General features: G+C 35.8%; 1 protein-coding gene and 1 pseudogene across 1 annotated transcript; both read right to left on the bottom strand.

Annotated features, from left to right (window-relative positions):
* Positions 1 to 265: 265 nt before the first annotated feature.
* Positions 266 to 1108, bottom strand: LOC146929713 (uncharacterized). The gene has a single exon (XM_085708248.1). The coding sequence runs from the start codon at positions 998 to 1000 to the stop codon at positions 446 to 448; it is 555 nt and encodes a 184-aa protein (XP_085564374.1). The 5' UTR covers positions 1001 to 1108; the 3' UTR covers positions 266 to 445.
* A 17772-nt stretch (positions 1109 to 18880) lies between these two features.
* Positions 18881 to 19522, bottom strand: LOC146929712 (uncharacterized; annotated as a pseudogene).
* Positions 19523 to 21262: the final 1740 nt, after the last annotated feature.

Below are 21262 nucleotides of genomic sequence, written 5' to 3'. Positions count from 1 at the left end.
AAACTCCATATTATCAGGGCCGATTTCCCATAAGAATTGGAACTTTAACACAAAATAACAAAATAGTATCAATAATATAATGAACTGCAGAAGATATATAAACTTTACAAAAGACGGATTGTTTGAGATAATCTGAGCTCGATTTTTGGTTAGAACAACTTTTTACCTGGTTTTAGTTATCTATCTTTCGGCCGAACTACATATTACCAGGGTTCATTTCCACACGAAAATTGGAGCGTTAACAAAAAATAAAAAATACAAAGAACAAAAGAAGTATCAATAATACAACGAACTGCAGAGGCCATACAACAGTATTGAATTAAAATATTAACTGATGTAAATAATTTTATTAGTAATATTCGGAACATAAAAGGTATACAAGGTAATAAATAAGGAACATACATACACATTTCTTAAAATTACAATGGCAATTAGAAACCAACAATCACACCTTGATTTTGCTTATGCAGTAAGAATCAGTATACAAGGAAGTTATGTTAAAAAAGATATTACAATTGATAGTAACCGTTGCCTTCACCTTAAAAACCTTAATCATATGCACTTTCCCACGAAGTGTTGCCTTTGCTGTTAAATTAAAAGATCCATGTGCAAGATCCGCCAAAAACTTATCATTAGATATCAACTTTTTCTCCATAAGACCAGCAGTAGCACTCACATTAGTTGTTCTATGACCAGGGAGTTTGTTTGGTCCTATAGGAGCTATGGCTACTAGAGTGTCTTGAAAACTAATATAACCAGTGGTATTTTTGGTCTTGTAGGTTCCATAATTTCGGTTGAATATTGTGATTACCAAGTGCAAAGGTACAATTGTTACATTTGGTTGGAGAAGTTGAAGGTTTTTAAGTCCAGTTGGGTAGACATGTACATCTGGGTCCTTGGGTTTAAAGATTGTGAATGCTAAGGATAAAATCACGATGGCAACAATAATCAAGAAAATTATTGACACCAACAAACAGATTTTGAGGCCTCTTTTGGTCATGGTTTGGTTCTGTGGGGTAACTCCTGTAATGAAACAAAGGTTGTTTTTTGGTAAGTCAATATCAATGAAGGACAACAAAATCTATTAATAGAAAAATATGAAGGACAAGAAAATAAGTATATTAGATATTTAGATTCTATTTAGTTGTAATTTGTCAGGACAAGGAAGTATATAACATGATTTAGTTAGTTTTGATAACTGAACTTTGGGGGTTTTGGTTGGCAAAATCAAAATAAGAAGTTGGATGTATCCTAAAACTTAGGCCACTTGATTTGTAATTAAGAGACAACAATTGAAACATGCTCTCAAGAAAGACAAAAACATTAAAACATATTAATTATTGTTGTAGGTTTCGTTTTGTGGTGATAAGAATTGATTTTGAGTTTTGTCAAAAAGAATTGATTTTGAGTGAATTCATTCTATAAAATTGATTCTAACCAAAAAAGAATGGACAAATAAAATGATTTATGTTTGAATACATTTATATAAAAGTGAATTGACGATATATTTGTATGTAAAAATCAATTCTAGAATCAAAATCTATAAATTATAGCTTCAAGTAGAATAAATCCTAAAGGCAAAATCAATTATAGTTTTTTTTTGTCCTCGTGAGCTTAATGCAGTTGGTATGGACAATGCATAATTCTATATTTTTTTAGATGAAATTCAATTATACTTAAAAGCAACCAAACATGTTAAAATTAATTATGTGTCTTATTAGTCGATGTTATTGATACTCGAGACTTTCTTTTTTAAAAAAAGAAAAGAAAAGAAAAGAAAACTTCTTACGTCCCTTGTGTATTTTATCTACAATTTGCATACTGTGTTACCCATACTAATTTTAAATATATATTATATATAAAGAAAATAGCATATTTCGGCTCTTTTGAGATGACTTTTTCTCTTTCCAAAATTGTCTTCAATTTTCAATACAAATATCACATATAACAAATAGATAGAAGTAAATTCAAATATTAAAATAAAAGTGTAACATACACCATATGAGTATACATGTGTTCAGTTTTTTTTCCCTTTATCCTATATAAAACGTGTAACAAAATAGATGAGTATATCTATACTTACTTTTTCATTTTCCTAATTATACCCTTAAACAATTTTTTCTATAATAAAAATTGTTGGTATCATTAAAAAAATAAGAATTTAGATTATATTCTTCTGTTATATTGTTGGTATCATTGAAATAGATAATCACTGTAAGTTTTATTTGTTTTAATTTTAAAACAACAATCATTTATATCTTTAGTTTTAATAAAAAAATTAACAAAATAATACTGTTCATAATTTTCAAACATCAGCGCAATAAAAAGAGCGGAAATATCAGCACGTGAATGCCCGTCTTTTCGTTAGTATAAAGTAATGTAAATAGTAAACCAATAGATATTATTGATGATCAAAACATCTATACAACACGATTAAAATAAACGAGACAAAACTATGGGTAACGCTTCCTTTAAAAGTAAGGATTTGCACTTTGAGGCTTAGCACAACTTACGATAAAGTTGGATATATAAGAGAAAAGATGGAGATAATCACCAATAATCTTTTCAAGATTGGAAACATCATGCTTAAAATAAGAAATATTAGGGGCAAAATTTGGAAATAAACTTCCAATACAATATTAGATTACCGATGGTCGGATTAGGCAAGTGTACCAAATGGTTTACCAAATAATAAAGTATAAGTAGAGTCGTAACCACAAGAATTGTCGTTTCGGCCAAACAATTCGCGTTACTTATTTTTTAACAATAAAATAAAATAAAGAGTTGAGGGTTAAGAGATTGCAATTTTTATCTGTTTGCAACAGAGCAAGTTACCTGTTTTGGTTGCAGAAATGTTAGCAGCGGTTAAGATTCTTCGAATTCCCCCTAATTAATTGTTGGAATTAATTAACAGTCAAGTCGCGTTCAGTTATTTTAAGTAGACTATCTAAGTGATGAGTCGTGATAACCTTATCGGCTTATCAAGTTGCACATGATCGCACAGTGATCATAACGTGGGTCTTATATCGGATTGCCCAGGTGGTGGTTTAAATACCCACCTCTGAAAAACAAAATAACAAACGCATCCTAAGTAATGGTAAAAACAAAATTACAAAACATGTTGAACACTACCTGAAAAAGAAAAAAAGCTTATAAAGTAACTCAAATTTCAACATTTTAATAATGAAAAATAAATAAGTGGGGTTGCCAATTGTGTGCCCATCCTTTATCAATAAATTTTGCTGCCTGGAACGGAAGTTGACATCACCCTTATTTAAAGTCAGTGTAAAGAATGGTAGAGAATGTGTCTTAAAATCAACTTTTTTTTTCTTTAAGCTTCTAGATTATGTGATTTGAATCAAAATAAATATGAGTTTCTATTCATTTCTGGTTGGTATAATTCAAATTACACAAATTAGAAACTAATCATAACTCATTTTTTATTCTTGATTCAAATCACAAACATCTCATTCAAATCACATATTTCAAAGACTAAAAAACACATATTTTAAGGTACATTCTCAACACATTGAACACTATCACACAAAACAAAAAAGCCTAAATGCAGCTCAAATTTTACATTTTAATATTTTATCTTTATCTTTAACTTTATCTTTATCTTTATTATACTAAATGTTAATGTTAATGTTATCTATTTATCTACAGAAGTTAACCTGTAAGCTAATGTTAGCCCTAATTTTAACCTAAATCCTAGGGATTAAATTTCCTGTTTTAACCCTAACCTAAAGCTTAATTCTGAAACAACTATAGCCCTATTTTTCCGAAACAACTATAGCCCTATTTTTTCGAAACAACTATAGCCCTATTTTGTTGTTGAAACAAATTGGCCCTAAACTTCACCTTAATTTTACGCAAAAACAGTTTACTTTCATATTTATTTCTTCCTTTTCTCTTGGTTCACGAACTGCAAGCAACATAACTCCCTTTTTCTCTTGACTTCACATAATCATCTGGTTAGTTAACATACCTTTCTCTTTTCTTTGATTCTTTTCTTTTCATCGCTTTTTTTATCAAACTTTGATATTTCCTCCATCTAACTAATTCATGACATACTTCAAATCTCTGTTACTCAACTAACTCTAATTCTATTTTAGAAAAGATGGCCGACAGAAGTATAGAAACTCTTTTGTCCTATCACTGCCTAACTGGTAAACATTTTAACACATATTCCTTTTATCTAATTATTTTTTTTGCTGCGATTTATACATCACAGAAGTTTCACTTTCGTTTTTGATAGGTCCTCTCATTAAAAACCCAGTTTCAGAATACGACAGATCCTTGCCATTACTGAACTTCATGTTACATTTCTAGCTATACCCCAAGTAATCAACTATCGTAAGTTCGGACGCTTCAGTGAAATAGACCTTACCATTCTTCTTCTAAATCTTAACCTTGAATTTATTCTTGTTTGGATCACGAAGCATAACAAAGGGAGCCATTTCCATTCCATGTCACTGAGTAATCAAGATGTAGGTGTTCGTGTCTCTTGTTATCCACGTCAGGGGGATACGAGAGGTTCTCCAAGGGGAACGATTCAAGCCGTAAGGGACCTGCACGACACCGAGGGAGTCCGATGTGCCTTAGCTAGGTTTTCATCGGTCATGTTTGGATTGTACTCGGGGTTACTCCACCCGGGGCTCTCCGTAAAATGAATCAAGATAATGAATGTTTGTTCAACGCTAACATAATGAACGAATGAACTTACATGCGATTATGTATGATATGTCTATGATTATGATCATGAATGAACTCATGTACGATTATGTTTAAGAACAAGAGCACGAGATGCTATTAGACAAGTACAAGTGATGTATAGAGCAAGAAAGAATGTATGCCGATGACGATCTTAAGTTTCCCCTAATCGTCCGGTTTAGAATCGTGTCATGATTATGTTATGCTTAGGCCTCGATACGTAGAGTGTATTCTTGGCAATGCGGTTTTAGTTTTCCCCTTGACCGCCATGACACGTATAAGAAGTGAAGCCTATAACAAGTTAAGATGAGCCTACGACGGATCTAGTATGCACGACCGTCTAGGAAAGAATGACCACACACGTATAATCAACCGTCAGGTTGTATTGTAGACACGTGGTGACCGTAGGTTTCTCCCTGAGGTTACCTATAGCCTAAGATTAGGTGGAACTCACTGAGACATTATGTCTCATCCCAATCCTTATGTGTTTCAGATAAACAGGTTGGATGGCAAGCTAGGAGCTGAATGGATGTTTCAACAAGTGATCGTTCGTACCCGCAGCAGGATGTTATGGATTTCAAGGACGTATTTATTATCCTTTAGAAAAGATGAGTTGCATTATCATTGTACGAACGCATGTTGTTATATAAAATATTCATTCGAAGTTGGTAATGGGAATGCATTGAACTAGTACTTATCCCCAGGTACTAGGTTCGATTCCCACGGGAGGCAAAAACACTACTGGGGGGTAGTGATTAAGCTTGTGAGTAATAGTGTCGGGGGTCGTAAGGTGAGGCCGGTGCCACCGAGGTGTGCATGCGGGACCCACCCTGCAGGGCTATTACACGGGGTGTCGATAATCATCCCTCGAGACAACGGAGTCATAACCAAACCCAAACGCTCAACACAACTAACTGCGATAAAAGAATGAGTAGCACCGGTATCAATAATTACAATCAAAGGAGTACTATTGATAAAACACATACCTCGGATGAGATTATCCGGATGCTCCACCTCTTCCGCATTCAGTGCAAACACCTTTTCTGTTGCCTTCTTCGGCTTGGTACACTTAGTGCTGATATGCCCCTTCTCACCACAATTGTAGCAAGTAATCTCCCTTCTTGCAATCATTAAAGTAATGACCCAAAGTTCCACACTTGTAGCATCTCACCTCAGCAACATTCGACTTAGAGCCTCCACCAGATTCTTTCTTCTTTCCTTTGTCCTTACTATATGGCTTCCCAAATCCATGACCATTTCCCTTCTTCTCATTCTGAGCCTTGTAATGATTAGCCTTAGCCCTCCCGGCATCATCAAACATACGACACTTATGCACCAAAGTGTCAAAGTCACGGATCTTTTGAATACACATGTACTGATAGATGTCGGGCCTCAAACCGCTTTCAAACTTCACACACTTAGAAACCATCGCATCCTCAGCATTGATGTACAGACAAAACCTCAAAAGCTCTTCAAACTTGGCAGCTGATAAGTGCTAGGAAGTGATACTTTCATGTTATATTTTAAGCACTTTTGTTACTTGTTTTGCAAGTAATTTAGGGAAAAGCCGAGATAAAAGTGATAATTGCCTTATTACGCTTTAATTGCCTTACTTTACCCAATTGTGCAGGATTTGACCTCAAGACACTAAGCAAGTATGAAAATGCCAAGAAAAGTGCAAAAGGGCCGCAGGTACCCCATTGCTCGCGAGGCAAGCACAGCAGCTCGCAGTGGCGAGCATCAAAACAAAGCCAAAAAGCCGTGAGCACCCTCTTGCTCGTGAGGCGAGCAGAGCTACTCGCCGTTGCGAGTAAGGGCGGTTTAACCCTCCCAGGGTGACGTGGCAGAATCTTAATGGTGAAGGAAACAGAACTCGCCATGGCGAGTAAGGCTGGTCGTGAGGCGAGCTCAAGCATAGTGGCAATTCTATAAATAGCCCACTTGCTATTCTTTGTAGATATCTTAGGAAATATCTAGGGTTTTTAGTTTTTATTAGGCCTTCACTTGTAAGATATTTTATAGAGAGAAATAGGGTAGTTCTTCATAGAGTGAGAGTGATTTTGGAAGTTGGATCTTTCTCCTTTGTTGAGACATCACAAGGTGTAATAAATCTTTCCTTTTCAAGCCATCCTTGCAAGGCTCCCATGATGATGTGTAGCTAAATACTCTTTGTTGGGATGATAGGTACTTGATCCTTGCTAAACATGTAATCTTTTGATCTTGCAATATATGGTTCTAGCAATTTATATTCAATATTGTTGTTATTCTTGTGTTAATGCTTTCAATGAGATTCAAGATGCTTTGGACACAAACTCTTGAATCTAGACCTAGAGTAGCAATATATCTTAGGTCAACTTACTTGACATCTTTGTTAATCTTTGATAATCACCATAATCAAGAGTTTAATGCTTTCGGATACTAAATCAGGCTGGACACGGTCGATTAAGTTATCCGATCGACTTTGTTATCGTTTAAGGGATTTGGACACGAATGTTTAAACGATACCTTAGAGTTAATTATATCACTTTGGACACGAAGGATAGTTTAGAATTGATTGTGATAATGTTGTTTATAAAGCTAGAATTCGTATGGATCATTCGGTTACGTGTGACGCTTGGTTAAGGAACGCTACTCCTAACAAGTTTCAATCCTTATTTATCTCAACTTTTACTTTTTGCAAATTAGTTTAGCTAATCACATTTCAAACAAACAAGTACTCTTAATACTTTGAATGATAATTGATGTTAAACTGTCATTGATAACGCACTATTCCATGTGGAGACGATACACAAATACTTATCTTGTTTGATGTTAAAAACGACTTTCATCAAAATGGCGCCGTTGCCGGGGAATGGTGTTTAGTTATCATAGATAGAACGATTGATTTATCATTTTAAGTATTCGTACATAATCCGTAAATAGTTTCTATTTCTTGATAGTTGTTTGTACTAACCCCTTGTTGATAAACAAAGAAAAGTTTCTTGTTAGTTGTTTCCGTTTTAGGATCATCACCTAGCCACAATTATGGCTGATCATGGTTATAGCAACTTCTATACTCCACCCGAGTATGAATCCTATCAACAATATCCTCAACATTCTTATGAAGATGAAAGATATTCGGTGATAGAAAATACTTTGAATATCTTCATGCAACAATCCATGATAAACATGCAAGATACCAACCAAAGATTGAAGACTTTATCACTTCAAATTGGGTTGATTCAAGCACAAATCATGGATAACCAAGCCAACAATCAATCCACTCTTAGAGAACAAGAAAATAATCCAAACATGTTTGAGAGAGTCGGAGAGATTGTTGAAGAAGTTGTTGTTCAAAATGAGGAAGTTACAAATGTTGATATTGAAGAAGTCATGGTGGTTGAGAAAAAGGAACGGTTACTAATCAAGGAAGATTTAATGGAAGCAAGAGGGAAGAAAGTGAACAAGGTAGAAATCGATCGGGTAATTGATGAAATTTGCACCTTGTTCAATAAACCAAAGCTAGGGAGGTCATGGACTCCAAATCATTTGTTCCTAAAGTTCATGGAATTTCTCCCAAAGCGAAGGAGTACAAAAGATGATGTGCTTTCCGTTTCATTTTGGCCGCCCTAACCAAAAAGGCGTCGAGCTAACGACGTAAAACAAGCGCTTGTTGGGAGGCAACCCAACTTTGTAAGTCTATTTATTGTTTTAAGGCATATTAGGTATTAGAGTCATGTGCATGCATCAAAACATCCAAAGCAGGAGCCAAAAAGAAAACACAAATTCAAAATTTTCATTACTTGCGAGGCGAGTAAAACTGCTCGCCACTGCGAGCAAGCTGGTAGTCAATTTGGTCAAACGACCAAATCACTCGCCACTGCGAGTAATGTTTGTCGCGAGGCGAGTAAGCTCAGTTGGGCAGTTACACATTCCAAGACCACTAACTCACATTAACTCCCCCATTATTTTCCTTAACCACCCATTTTTACTTTTCCCTTATCATTTTCGTTTTTACACTCTCTCTCATCAAAAAAATTTCACATTCTTCTCTCTAACATCATCACTAACCCTAAATCTTCAAAGTTTCAATCAAAGTCAAGACAAGTCCACTCAATCTTTTATATTTATTTTGCACTTGCATCAGTTTAATCTTCCAACAGGTTTGAATTTTTCTTCTTGCTTCAGATTTATTTTCAATTTTGAATGCATGTAAACCCTAGGATTAGAAGATTGAAATTTTGTTGAAACTTTTGTTATGTTTTTGCACCCATATGCCTAAGATGAAACAGAATCATGCACAATTTCGTATTGCTTTTCTTTCTAAGCCACATCTTTTGGTTAACCCTTTTGTAAATTTTGAAAATAAAAATTAGGGTTTTGTGGCATAAATTTGAATTACAAAGCAAAGGCATGATTCAATTCATCTTTAGGTCATTACCAGGGTCGAAAATGCTTTATCTAGGGTTAGAATTCATGAGACTGAACCACTGTTGTAAAAAAATCGATTTTTGGCCAATTTCTGGGTCACTCGCCGTGGCGAGCTTCATCACTCGCGAGGCGAGTGTTCATCCTGAACCCAGATTTTTATCTGTTTTCTCGCCACTACGAGTAGAGCTGCTCGCGAGGCGAGAAGCTTCAGAACCTGAAAATTTTTGTTCTGGTTTGAAGTTTTAGTGATGCCAATTGTGCTGATTTGTTTCCATACAGATTTTTAACTGTTATATTGTATTATGTATGGATTTCCTGGCTGTTTTGCAGGTATGGCTCCTAAGAATCCTCAAAAGAGAAAGAAGGGTGAAACCTCTGCACCCCAACCCTCTAGAAACCAAAACTTTGACCCAACCAGATTTAAAACCCGTTACCATCAGGATAGGTACGTCGAGTTACTCGACCAAAACATGTGGGCTGAGAGAGTGTTTAACATAAGCCCTAACGGACCTTACAGGGAAATTGCTAAACTTTTAAAAGACCAAGGGTGGGATAGACTGTGCAACCCCATCACCAACTTAAATGCTGAACTTGTGCGTGAGTTTTACGCCAATGCTCTTCCTGAAAACCCCCTCACTGATCCCTTTCTATATGAGACTGTTGTCCGGGGTCGCACCATTAAATTTGATAGGGCAGCCATCAACAAATTCCTTGGCAATCCCTTCCAATTACCCCGTGACCACGAGTATGATGAATTCCACACCAAGAGAAACTTGGGGCACTTTAAGGTTCATGAAACTCATGAAGAAATCAAATGATTTCTTTTGCTTGAGGGTTTCAACTATGACAAGAGTGAAGCCGGAAGAGAGCATCGCTGCCAATACAAATTCATGACTAACCCAGCCAAAATCATCCATAAATTTATCCTCTATAATGTCATGCCTAGTAGCCACATGTCTGATTGTGTTGTGGAAGTGTGCCCCCTCATTTACTATATCCTTAATGGCAAACCAGTGGACATAGCTCGAACCATTGCTTGGGAGTTGAGCAAAGTCACTTTACAAGGGAAGGGTGAGCCGCCAGCCTGCCTATTCTTCCCCGGTCTCATCATGGGACTCATTAAGGATACCGGTATGAAGCTTCCTTCATCTGTCCATGAGAAAATTCGCAACCCCATCAATGATACTTTCATCACCCGTTTCATCATGGGTGAATCTAAGAAGGATAAAGGTAAGGGTAAGCAAGCTTCATCTTCTCAGGCACCTCCTCCACAGGAAGAACCCATGCCATTCCAACCCACTGCTGCCTTTGATTTTGCTAGCTACGTTCAGTGGCAGGATCAAAGCAATATGCACACTTGGAATATGCTGACAGCTCAAAACCGTGCAAACACCTACTTCCAACAATCTCAGTATGTCATGCAGCAGCAAGTAGGCTACCCACAGGAGGTGATGGATCAGTTCATGAAACCACAGGCTTTTCAGACCTATGTTAATTGGCCTGAGGGCATGCCAGGTCCATATGGAGGGGTTGGAGACTTTGCAAGTCATGAAGATACAAACTTGGGAGAAGATGTAGGTGATGATGATGATGATCGAGATGATTCGGCAAATGTACCGAGTGCTACATCAACTCACGATGGCTCGGATGATGACATGCAATCTTGAGGAGGAGGAAAAGATTTGAAAGCTAGTTCTTCATAAAGTGATTTTATCAAGCTTTCAGTCATTTCTTGCTGTCTTCCTTATATTTCATTTGCTTTCTCTTATGATACTTTTTGAACAATGTTACTTCTTTTTGTGTTTTGACTTGGCACTATTGACTCAGTTTATTTTTGTATTGGTAAAATCATATTGTGTTATGTTGTATTGTGTTTCGTTGGTACAATTAATTTAATTAGTATTGTGATATTTATATTAGTATTATTTATTTTCGTATTATGTTAGTTAAATTCATGTTTGGCACCTTTTGTATGATCAAGTACCCTTTGTGGTTTTAATAGCCAAAGTTTAAATTTTAAATTCTCAGATGATTGATTTTTATTTCATAGTTGTGATTAAAGCGCAAAGCCAAGGTACAAGTTTCCAGTTTTTCTAGGTTTTTACTCGAATATGAAACGAGTACTTAGTACAAATTTTATTTCATTTAGTTCTTTACAATAATATATTTGTTTGTGAACCACTTAGTTCTAGCTAAAAGTGAGGAAACCTCAAATGTTTGTACATATGCAAGGAGACCGGAATTTATTGTTTAACTCGATTGTGTTATTTTAAATCCAATAATTGTTTTAAATTGTGTGAAGGCATGGAAGTGATCAAGGCACATTTTTGTTAATGAGTGAAACTTACTTGACCACAAATAGCCTACCTTGTGAGAAGAGCGAGTACTTGCTAACCCACTTGAGCCAAATGAATCGGAGTCATCAATTATGAACTGTCAATTTATAAGCACAATGCTTGATGAAGTTGCCTTTAAATTTTTCAAAATTCATTTCATTCTTGACGCACTTTAGGACTCTGATATGTTTTTAATTGTTGAACCCTAAAATTTCATTGTTTATTTGTCCCTTTTGCCTTAGAGTAGAGGAACATTCAAATAGGGTATTTTGATTCAAGTTGGGGAGAGAAGGTAGATGTAAATTATATGTCAAGTACTATGGTGTAATTTTATCTTTGATCAAGACAACATGGTGTTGTAAATACAAAAAGAAAAAGAAAAGAAAAACAATGTGTACATGAAAAGAAAAAGAAAGAAAATTCCAAAAATAGAATAAGTTGTCAAGATCAAAGTGCTTCATGTGTAAACACCAAGGGTTTGTAATGATTGGTAGGAAAGATTGTGGAATTTAATCGTTGATACAAGGAATGTTCCTCTTTGCTAGGCTTTTTGATTTCAATTGCCCCACATATGACATTTCTTTTGTAACCCGGCCAAGTTATAACCCTCAAAGACCTTTTGATCCATGTTTTTATGCCTTTTGAAATGATATTTGGATGGACACATAACTTGATTGGAATGTTAACCTGATTTCTGGATGTGTGTTCATAACCCTCGTTTATATGTTTTCAATTGTTTATCTACTTGCAAAGAAGTGTGTTAGGTGTGGTTCGTAAATAATTGTATTATTGTCTTGAAATATTTGACATGAACTTTTTACTTAGGACTCATCCCATGTTGGTAGTAGAATTTTAGATTAGTTGGAAACTTAGACTTGCCAGCGCATTCACTTTTAAATCATTCATCTCAAGATGTTTTCAAAACCTTTTGTACTTGTGTCTTGTTCTATTAACTTGTTTGATTTTCAATCTTTTGTTTGAGGAAAAACAAAGAGTTAAGTTGGGGAGAGTTTGATAAGTGCTAGGAAGTGATACTTTCATGTTATATTTTAAGCACTTTTGTTACTTGTTTTGCAAGTAATTTAGGGAAAAGCCGAGATAAAAGTGATAATTGCCTTATTACACTTTAATTGCCTTACTTTACCCAATTGTGCAGGATTTGACCTCAAGACACTAAGCAAGTATGAAAAAGCCAAGAAAAGTGCAAAAGGGCCGCAGGTACCCCATTGCTCGCGAGGCGAGCATAGCAGCTCGCAGTGGCGAGCATCAAAACAAAGCCAAAAAGCCGTGAGCACCCTCTTGCTCGCGAGGCGAGCAGAGCTACTCGCCGTTGCGAGTAAGGGCGGTTTGACCCTCCCAGGGTGACGTGGCAGAATCTTAATGGTGAAGGAAACAGAACTCGCCATGGCGAGTAAGGCTGGTCGCGAGGCGAGCTCAAGCATAGTGGCAATTTTATAAATAGCCCACTTGCTATTCTTTGTAGATATCTTAGGAAATATCTAGGGTTTTTAGTTTTTCTTAGGCCTTCACTTGTAAGATATTTTATAGAGAGAAATAGGGTAGTTCTTCATAGAGTGAGAGTGATTTTGGAAGTTGGATCTTTCTCCTTTGTTGAGACATCACAAGGTGTAATGAATCTTTCCTTTTCAAGCCATCCTTGCAAGGCTCCCATGATAATGTGTAGCTAAATACTCTTTGTTGGGATGAGAGGTACTTGATCCTTGCTAAACATGTAATCTTTTGATCTTGCAATATATGGTTCTAGCAATTTATATTCAATATTGTTGTTATTCTTGTGTTAATGCTTTCAATGAGTTTCAAGATGCTTTGGACACAAACTCTTGAATCTAGACCTAGAGTAGCAATATATCTTAGGTTAACTTACTTGACATCTTTGTTAATCTTTGATAATCACCATAATCAAGAGTTTAATGCTTTCGGATACTAAATCAGGCTGGACATGGTCGATTAAGTTATCCGATCGACTTTGTTATCGTTTAAGGGATTTGGACACGAATGTTTAAACGATACCTTAGAGTTAATTATATCACTTTGGACACGAAGGATAGTTTAGAATTGATTGTGATAATGTTGTTTATAAAGCTAGAATTCGTATGGATCATTAGGTTACGTGTGACGCTTGGTTAAGGAATGCTACTCCTAACAAGTTTCAATCCTTATTTATCTCAACTTTTACTTTTTGCAAATTAGTTTAGCTAATCACATTTCAAACAAACAAGTACTCTTAATACTTTAAATGATAATTGATGTTAAACTGTCATTGATAACGTACTATCCCCTGTGGAGACGATACACAAATACTTATCTTGTTTGATGTTAAAAACGACTTTCATCAGGAGCATACTCAGCCACTGACGGTTCTCTTGCTTCAAGTTCAAGAATTCCACTTCCTTCTTGGTCCTCAAATCCTCAGGAAAGTACTTCCTCAAAAACTCAGTCTTGAACCTAGCCCAAGTCACAGCTCCACCAGCCTCAAGCCTTCCCTTAGCATTGGTCCACCAATACTCAGCCTCCTCAGCAAGCATATGAGTAGCCATCCTGACCTTCTGATCCTCACTAGTCACCATAGCACGAAAGATCCTCTCCATGGCCTGCATCCATGTCTGAGCTCCATCCGGGTCATACCTACCCTTGAACGTCGGCGGACTGTTTCGCAAGAAACGATCAAGCCTCCGCTCCTCAGCCTCTTCAGGATCACGATGACCAACGCCGCCTGCTCATTAGCCTGAGCCAACACTTGTGCCATTGCAGCCAAAGCCTCTGCAATCGTTCCATCATCTCTACCACCAGCCATCTCACTTCTACCCAAAACCAACCAACAGATAAGAACAATAGCACAACAAACAAGTACCGAAGGTAGCTCATTACCATTCGCATACTAACAGGAAAATTCAACGGATACTAGTCCGGACAAGACTGACCACGGCTCTGATACCAACTTGTAACGCCCTATTCCTATTAAAGCGATAAAACACGCGAATATAACAAATATTCAAGAAATAGAAGTTACGTCTCATCAAAATAACAACAGTCATGCATATATATATGTAATATATCCTCAGTCACAGCGGATATAATCATACATCTCCAAATCAAACAATACGTATGCCATGGTCAAATACATCATCAATATAAAACTCTCCAAATCTCAACAGACAGTACATCTCAATGAATAAAAATAAGTCCAACACAACTAAAGACACTGACTCGACCTAATCAGAGCCCTAAACGATAACTCCAAAATGATAGTGGAGGCTAACTCCAGCTATCCAAGCACTCACCGCAAGCGGACTACTCCTGCACAGCGTCTACCTATCCATACAGACAGGTAGGCGGTCAAAACCACTGGAGGTTAGCATTACATCAATCATAATCAATGACATAAATAAACATTTAAATTCTCAAATAATCATCATGAACATTTAACCTCCACATCCACATTCGTATAACAACTTCAATCATTGCAAGTGTATAATCATTTAGTACACTCATCATCATCATTCATCATTCAATACAACAAATCAAGACTCATGCAATGTGATATGCCTAAACGACACATACAAGCATGTGGTACCATATCACCTCAAGGTCGTCACCTTCGATGCAACAAAAACATTGTAATCACCTCAATTGGACATAAAATCCGCCACCATCATTCATGAATGCATGAACATATGACTCGACTACAATGCATATGTTCACACAAACAAATCACCTCAACATCACCAACACTTAGTATATATGCAATCGACAACAATTCACCACCACTTAGCATATATACAATCACCAACAACATCCATAATTCAAGCAACAAATAGTTGTCACATATATACACCACCAATCATCTTCACATAAGTTATATCAACTATCCACAAAGGATTCATAGGCAATTGGCTCTCAAAGATCATTTTCAATCAAGTTCGTCTCTCAAAGTCACAACATTAGAAATAATTGAGCATTTAAGCCAAAACCAAGTAAACAAGTTCCAATGCCTCAACTAAGCATACCTCTAGGCTACATATGAGTGCAGTAGAGGATACCTTGGCGTTTCACCGGCCAAGTGTGACGAAATCATGAAAAACTCAAAGTTCGTCTCACTTTATCACTTTTCACAAAAATTCTCATTTTCAAAGCAAAACAAGTTCAAACTTGATGAAACCAATCACAACCATTTTTAGAAATCTTATAAACATTATACAACTTTAATCCCACTTCAATTTCTGGAGAAAAACGAGTTTTCGGAAAAATCGACGTTTGGACCGTTTTTCCAAAGTTAAGTGAAAGTTCACAAATTCATGTCCAATTCGATTCAAACCATGTTCCAGTAGGATTAAGTGCATAAACAGAAGTTCAACAAGTTAAAAGAAACATTTTAGAAAGCTCGGATTGGTCCCCAAGTGCACGAAACGAAGAAATAAAAATGACTGAACTGGGGTTGCACGCTTAAGCGTCCGCCGCACACTTAAGCGTCCTAAACACCGTAGCTCAGTGTTTGCACGCTTTCAGCACGCTGGCAACACGCTTGCTGCTCGCTTAAGCGTGGTGAGCAAGCTTAAGCGTCCTCCTTCAGACTGTCAAAAATCAGTTACGGGTTCCAACCCATTTTCATCCAAAATCCCCATTTTGATCCTCCCAAACCCCAAAACTTAACCCAAAACGTGTTTACAGGTCATATACACTATAAAACACTTAAACATCAACAAGTTTTGAGATTACAACATCAATTCACCAATAATTCACCAATTCACCAAACATTCTCAACTTTCAACAACAATGACAAATTCATCACCAATTCACCATTTCAATGACACCCAACGCATCAATTTATCAACAACACATGTTTAAACAACAACAACAACATTTGAACATGAATTCATCAACAATTCAACAACCACAACATTATTCATCATCATTTTCACCCAAAACCCATCATGTTCATATATACCCATTTTAACATACAAATTCAACAACAACAACACAATTAACATTCAATTCATGCATATAATCATATCATCATAAGTAAGCACGAATTTCTACAACAAAAACCCAATTAACAACTTAAGCAAATAATTAGGAATTAACTACAACTATTGATTATGCTTGAATTCTAACCCCCTTACCTTAATTCTTCAAAATCAACACTAAGGCTTCACTTTAGCTCCAATCCTAGCTCCAATCCTTGAAGCTTGACCTCCCTCTAGCCTTCTCTAGATCCTTCTCTTCAAACCCTTTCTCCTCTCAATCTTTATCTCTTCTCAATTGAAAATGTTGGCAAAAACCCTATTTTCTCTACCAACTAGAGCTTATATAGGTTCTATCTAATTGGGCTCAACTCACAACACCTTAATGGGCCTAACCCATTTATATTCCAACTAAAATGTTACTTCTCACTTAACGGTAAAATGTAATACTAACGGTCACCTACCGGTAAATAAATAATTACTACACTCTCTCTAGTGACTTAGTAAAATAACACTAATCTCACTAAGCACTAAAAATAATATTCATCAAAATTACAAAATTACCCTTACTCTCAAAATGACCAAAATACCCCTAAGTCGAAAATGACTAAAATACCCTTCTAACACGAATTCTACAATTCCCGACCAAAAATACACACAAAGGCAATTAATCACATAAGAGCACATATAACACACATAAATAAATAATAAAATAAATCTAACGAAAAATCGGGCTGTTACAATCATAAGCTTTCAAAACTTGAACAAGTTACTTTGCTTTGAAAAATGTCAATGTTAGTCGTTTTTACAACTTGATACGAACTTTATCAAAAATGGTTCTTAAAAGCCGATTACCTTATAAATCTTTCGTGAATAGTTTTATATGGTTAAATGAAGATATGTGAGTGGTTGTTAGGTGTTGAATATGATGTTTATCATAAGATGTTGTATTTTTCCAATTTACTTGGTTTGTGAGGAAGTGTATGGAATTGTTGGACTACGTTGTGTAGTTGTTGTGGATCAACGTACATGTGGCAATTGCTGTTGATGATTGTTGATAAGACGGCGATGACTCTTACTTGAATTGTGATTTGTTGAATGTGTGGACATGAATACTTGATAATACAATTGTTGTTGAATTAGTCAATGTAATTGGAGGTGTACTTTTACATTATCGTTGGTGGTTGTTTATGTTGTAAGTTGCATTATTGGGTCGTTGTTGTATGTCCATGCATCATAAACATATTGAGTCATATGAGAAATGTAAAAGGAGGTGTACTTTTACATATTTGGTTGTAAGAGGAGGTGTACTCTTACTTAAGATGTCCTGTCGACATCTAATGGTTGTTGTTATGGTACCACATGCATATATGTGTCGAGTAGGTGCATTGCATATTGGCATGATATCGTATTTGTGACATGTGAATGATGATTGTTGGTGATAAGTGTGTTGATGAGTACATGCTTGATATATTTGGAATGGTTGTATGGGTATGTGGAAGTTAACTGCTCTTGTGAATGATTTGAGACTTGATTTAATTATTTCATGTCCTACTGTTTATATTGATTATGATTGATGTAAAGCTAACCTCCAGTGGTTTTGACCGCCTACCTGTCTGTATGGATGGGTAGACGTTGTGCAGGAGTAGTTCGCTTTTGGTGAGTGCTTGGATAGCGGGAGCTAATCTCCGTTATCGTGTTAGAGTTGCAGGTTTAGGCTCTGATTAGGTTGTCGGTGTCTTTATGCTTTTGTTGGATTTATTTTATTATTGAGGTTTACCCACTTGTCGGGATTTGGAGGATTTATTTGATGATGTATCTTGATATCATGGCACGTATATTTTGGAGATGTACGAATTGTATCCGCTGCGACTGTTGAGATTTTATACATGCATGTTGTTGATTTGGGATTTTGTTGAGACGTAGCGTCTATTTCTTGAATATATGTTTTATTCGCGTGTTTTATCGCTTTAATAGAAATAGGGCGTTACAGTTGTGGCTACCTAACTTTCTCATTGTTGAACACTTCCCATTGAAATTCCATGCAAGCATCGCCCCCTCTTGAACATTTGAAATATCATTGGTATAAGGATCTGTTATGAGACTGGAAAATTTCAAGAAATAAGAAAATTCCTTAATAATAAACAAGCAAGAAATAATTTTTTTTGAGAAATAGAATCAAACTGACACGACTGACATCTAACAAACACAAGTTATTGAAAAGAAAATAAGAACAGACGTGGACTTTCATTTACTTATTTTTTTCCATCTTTTCACTTTTTCTTTCTTTCTTTCTTTCTTTCTTTGTTTTTTTTTTTTTGCTATTTTTTACTGAATAGAAATACCTTCAAAATAAACAAAATTAAAAAAAAAAAGGATGGGTTGCCTCCCATCAAGAGCTTTCTTTTACATCATTAAACTTGACGCCTCAACCAACAGTTAGGGTGGCATGAATGAGAGAAAGAACACATCATCCTTCTTCTTCCTCTTGTTTGGTAGGAATTCCATGAATTTGGCACAAATAAGTAGATGATCCCATGCTCCCACCAATAAATTTCTCGAAATTGTGACCTCCCACCTTAGAAAAGAATGAGTCTATTTTTGCAAATGAATGATTTCTTCCATCTCCATTGATTGAGTCTCTATTGTAAGGTACAAATCGACATGCCTCACATGTGGCTTTTCTTCTATGTTTGTACTTTTATTTTTCAAATGTTCAGCTTGCACCATGATGACATGTCGCTTCATCTCAACCTCAAACAACTTCTTTTGACACTCATTTGCTTTCTCAACAAGATCACCACACTGAAGCTCAAATTTATCAAATGAAACTTGATTGGACATCAAGAATTCATCTAACATATTTTCAAGTTCAGAGTTATAGTCAATATTGATAACATTTTTCCCTTCTTTCTCTGAACAGTGCCCCTTACAATAGTCACTGTGACAATTCTTACCACAAATTTCACATCTCACCTTCAACCTTATATCCAAATCTTTTATATGGAGAAATAACTTAAATTTTTCATACTGAAGGATAATTATCTCTTCAGTATCTATCAGTAGTCTACTTCCCCACATTACTACAAAACTCAAGTCTATTAGCATTATTAGTTTGAGATAAGAGTTGTTCCAACCTTTCTTGTGTGATCAAGAATTGGAGAAACCTGCTGAGGTTGACAATACAGAGTGTAATCAAACTGATCTGGTGTGATCAACAACAACTTATAGTGCTATTCAGAAGTTTCTGATAGCTGTATACTATAGTGGATAATCTCGCACGAAGTGTGGGGATTGGAAGTAGCCGGTTTTGGTGAACCAGGATAAAACTCTTGTGTTCTCTTTCTTCTCTCATCTCTTAATTTTTGTTTAACACATCTAACACACTATCACTTATAATTAACAATATTAATTTTTTCAGAGTTCTCTGGTCCCTTAACAAAAATTAATATTTACCTACTAATTAATACTTATCCAGAACTTTCTGATCCCATTTATTTACTACTACTTTATTCTTAATATCTCCAGAGTTCTCTGGTCACTTTATCGCTTTATTTATTTCAGTTATATATCTAGAACTTTCTGGTCCCTTTATCGCTTTATTTATTTCAGCTATATATCTAGAGTATTCTGGTCCGTTTATTACTTTATTTATTTCAGTTATATATTCCAGAATTCTCTAGTCCTTTTATTTACTTTATTTTAAATATACTATCCAGAGTTCTCTGGTCCTTTTATTTATTAATGGGTTAATGGTGCTTTACCCCCTGTAATATAGGTCATTTCCAGGTTTACCCCCTGTAAAATAATTTTTTTGATTTACCCCCTGTTAAAGTTTTTTTTTCTCCAGAATACCCCCTTAATAGGCCATACAAAAACCAAATTTTTGTAAAAAAAAAAGTAAAAAAACGTTTTTGTATGGCCTATTAGGGGGAGTATTCTGAAAAAAAAATTATTTTACAGGGGGTAAATCAAAAAAAATATTTCACAGGGGGTAAACCCGAATATGACCTATATTACAGGTAGGGGTGTAAGTGGTTTGGACAAAACCAACGAAACCGAATGTCCAAACTGAACAAAACCGAAAAAATATCCGACCTTGTTTGGTTTGGTTTGAAACCGATCCGAACCAATCGAAACTGATCTAGTTTGGTTTGGTTCATGGTTTTTCATTTTGAGATCCGTGAAACCGATGAACCAATCCGATGCTAACCACACTCCTTATTTTACTAATATTATCCCACCTCACACAAACTTATGGTTAGGTCCAAAATTAAAGTGCAACATAAATTACTTTTTAATCCATTCACTTTCTCTCATCATCATCTTCATCTCATCTCATCAGTCAGACTCTTTCATTTCTACTGAAAAAGAAACCCTAGCCGGCCGTCAACCACAACAAACCCATTGTTCATCGCCACTGGTCACTGATGAGATTGTTCATCTCTTGGTTAGGATGTTCTTCGCCACCACACCAAATTTCAGGATGTTTTAATTTTAGTTTGCATGGATTTGTTATTTTGACTATGTTTTAATTTTCGGATGTTCTTTTTGGATTTTTTGTGTTTGTTGATGAATGATGCATGTATGGATTGTAATGCCCTATTTCTATTAAAGCGATAAAACACGCGAATATAACGAATATTCAAGAAATAGACGCTACGTCTAACACAAAATTCAAAATCCAAACATACATGTGTGTGTGTGTGTGTGTGTGTGTGTGTGTGTATATATATATATATATATATATATATAAAATATCTCAACAGTCAAAGCGGAATATAATTCATACATCTCCCAAATGTATATATGCCATGGTCC

The sequence above is a fragment of the Medicago sativa genome, chromosome 4, assembly GCF_051527215.1.
Source record: "Medicago sativa cultivar Bolivia chromosome 4, Bolivia_mono, whole genome shotgun sequence".
Lineage (NCBI taxonomy): Eukaryota > Viridiplantae > Streptophyta > Magnoliopsida > Fabales > Fabaceae > Medicago > Medicago sativa.
Note: the sequence above shows the minus strand (reverse complement) of the source record. Positions and strands in the feature narration are given on the sequence as shown.

Coding starts and splice junctions, on each gene's coding strand:
- LOC146929713 (XM_085708248.1), bottom strand. CDS start 1,000: ATGACCAAAAGAGGCCTCAAAATCTGTTTGTTGGTGTCAATAATTTTC.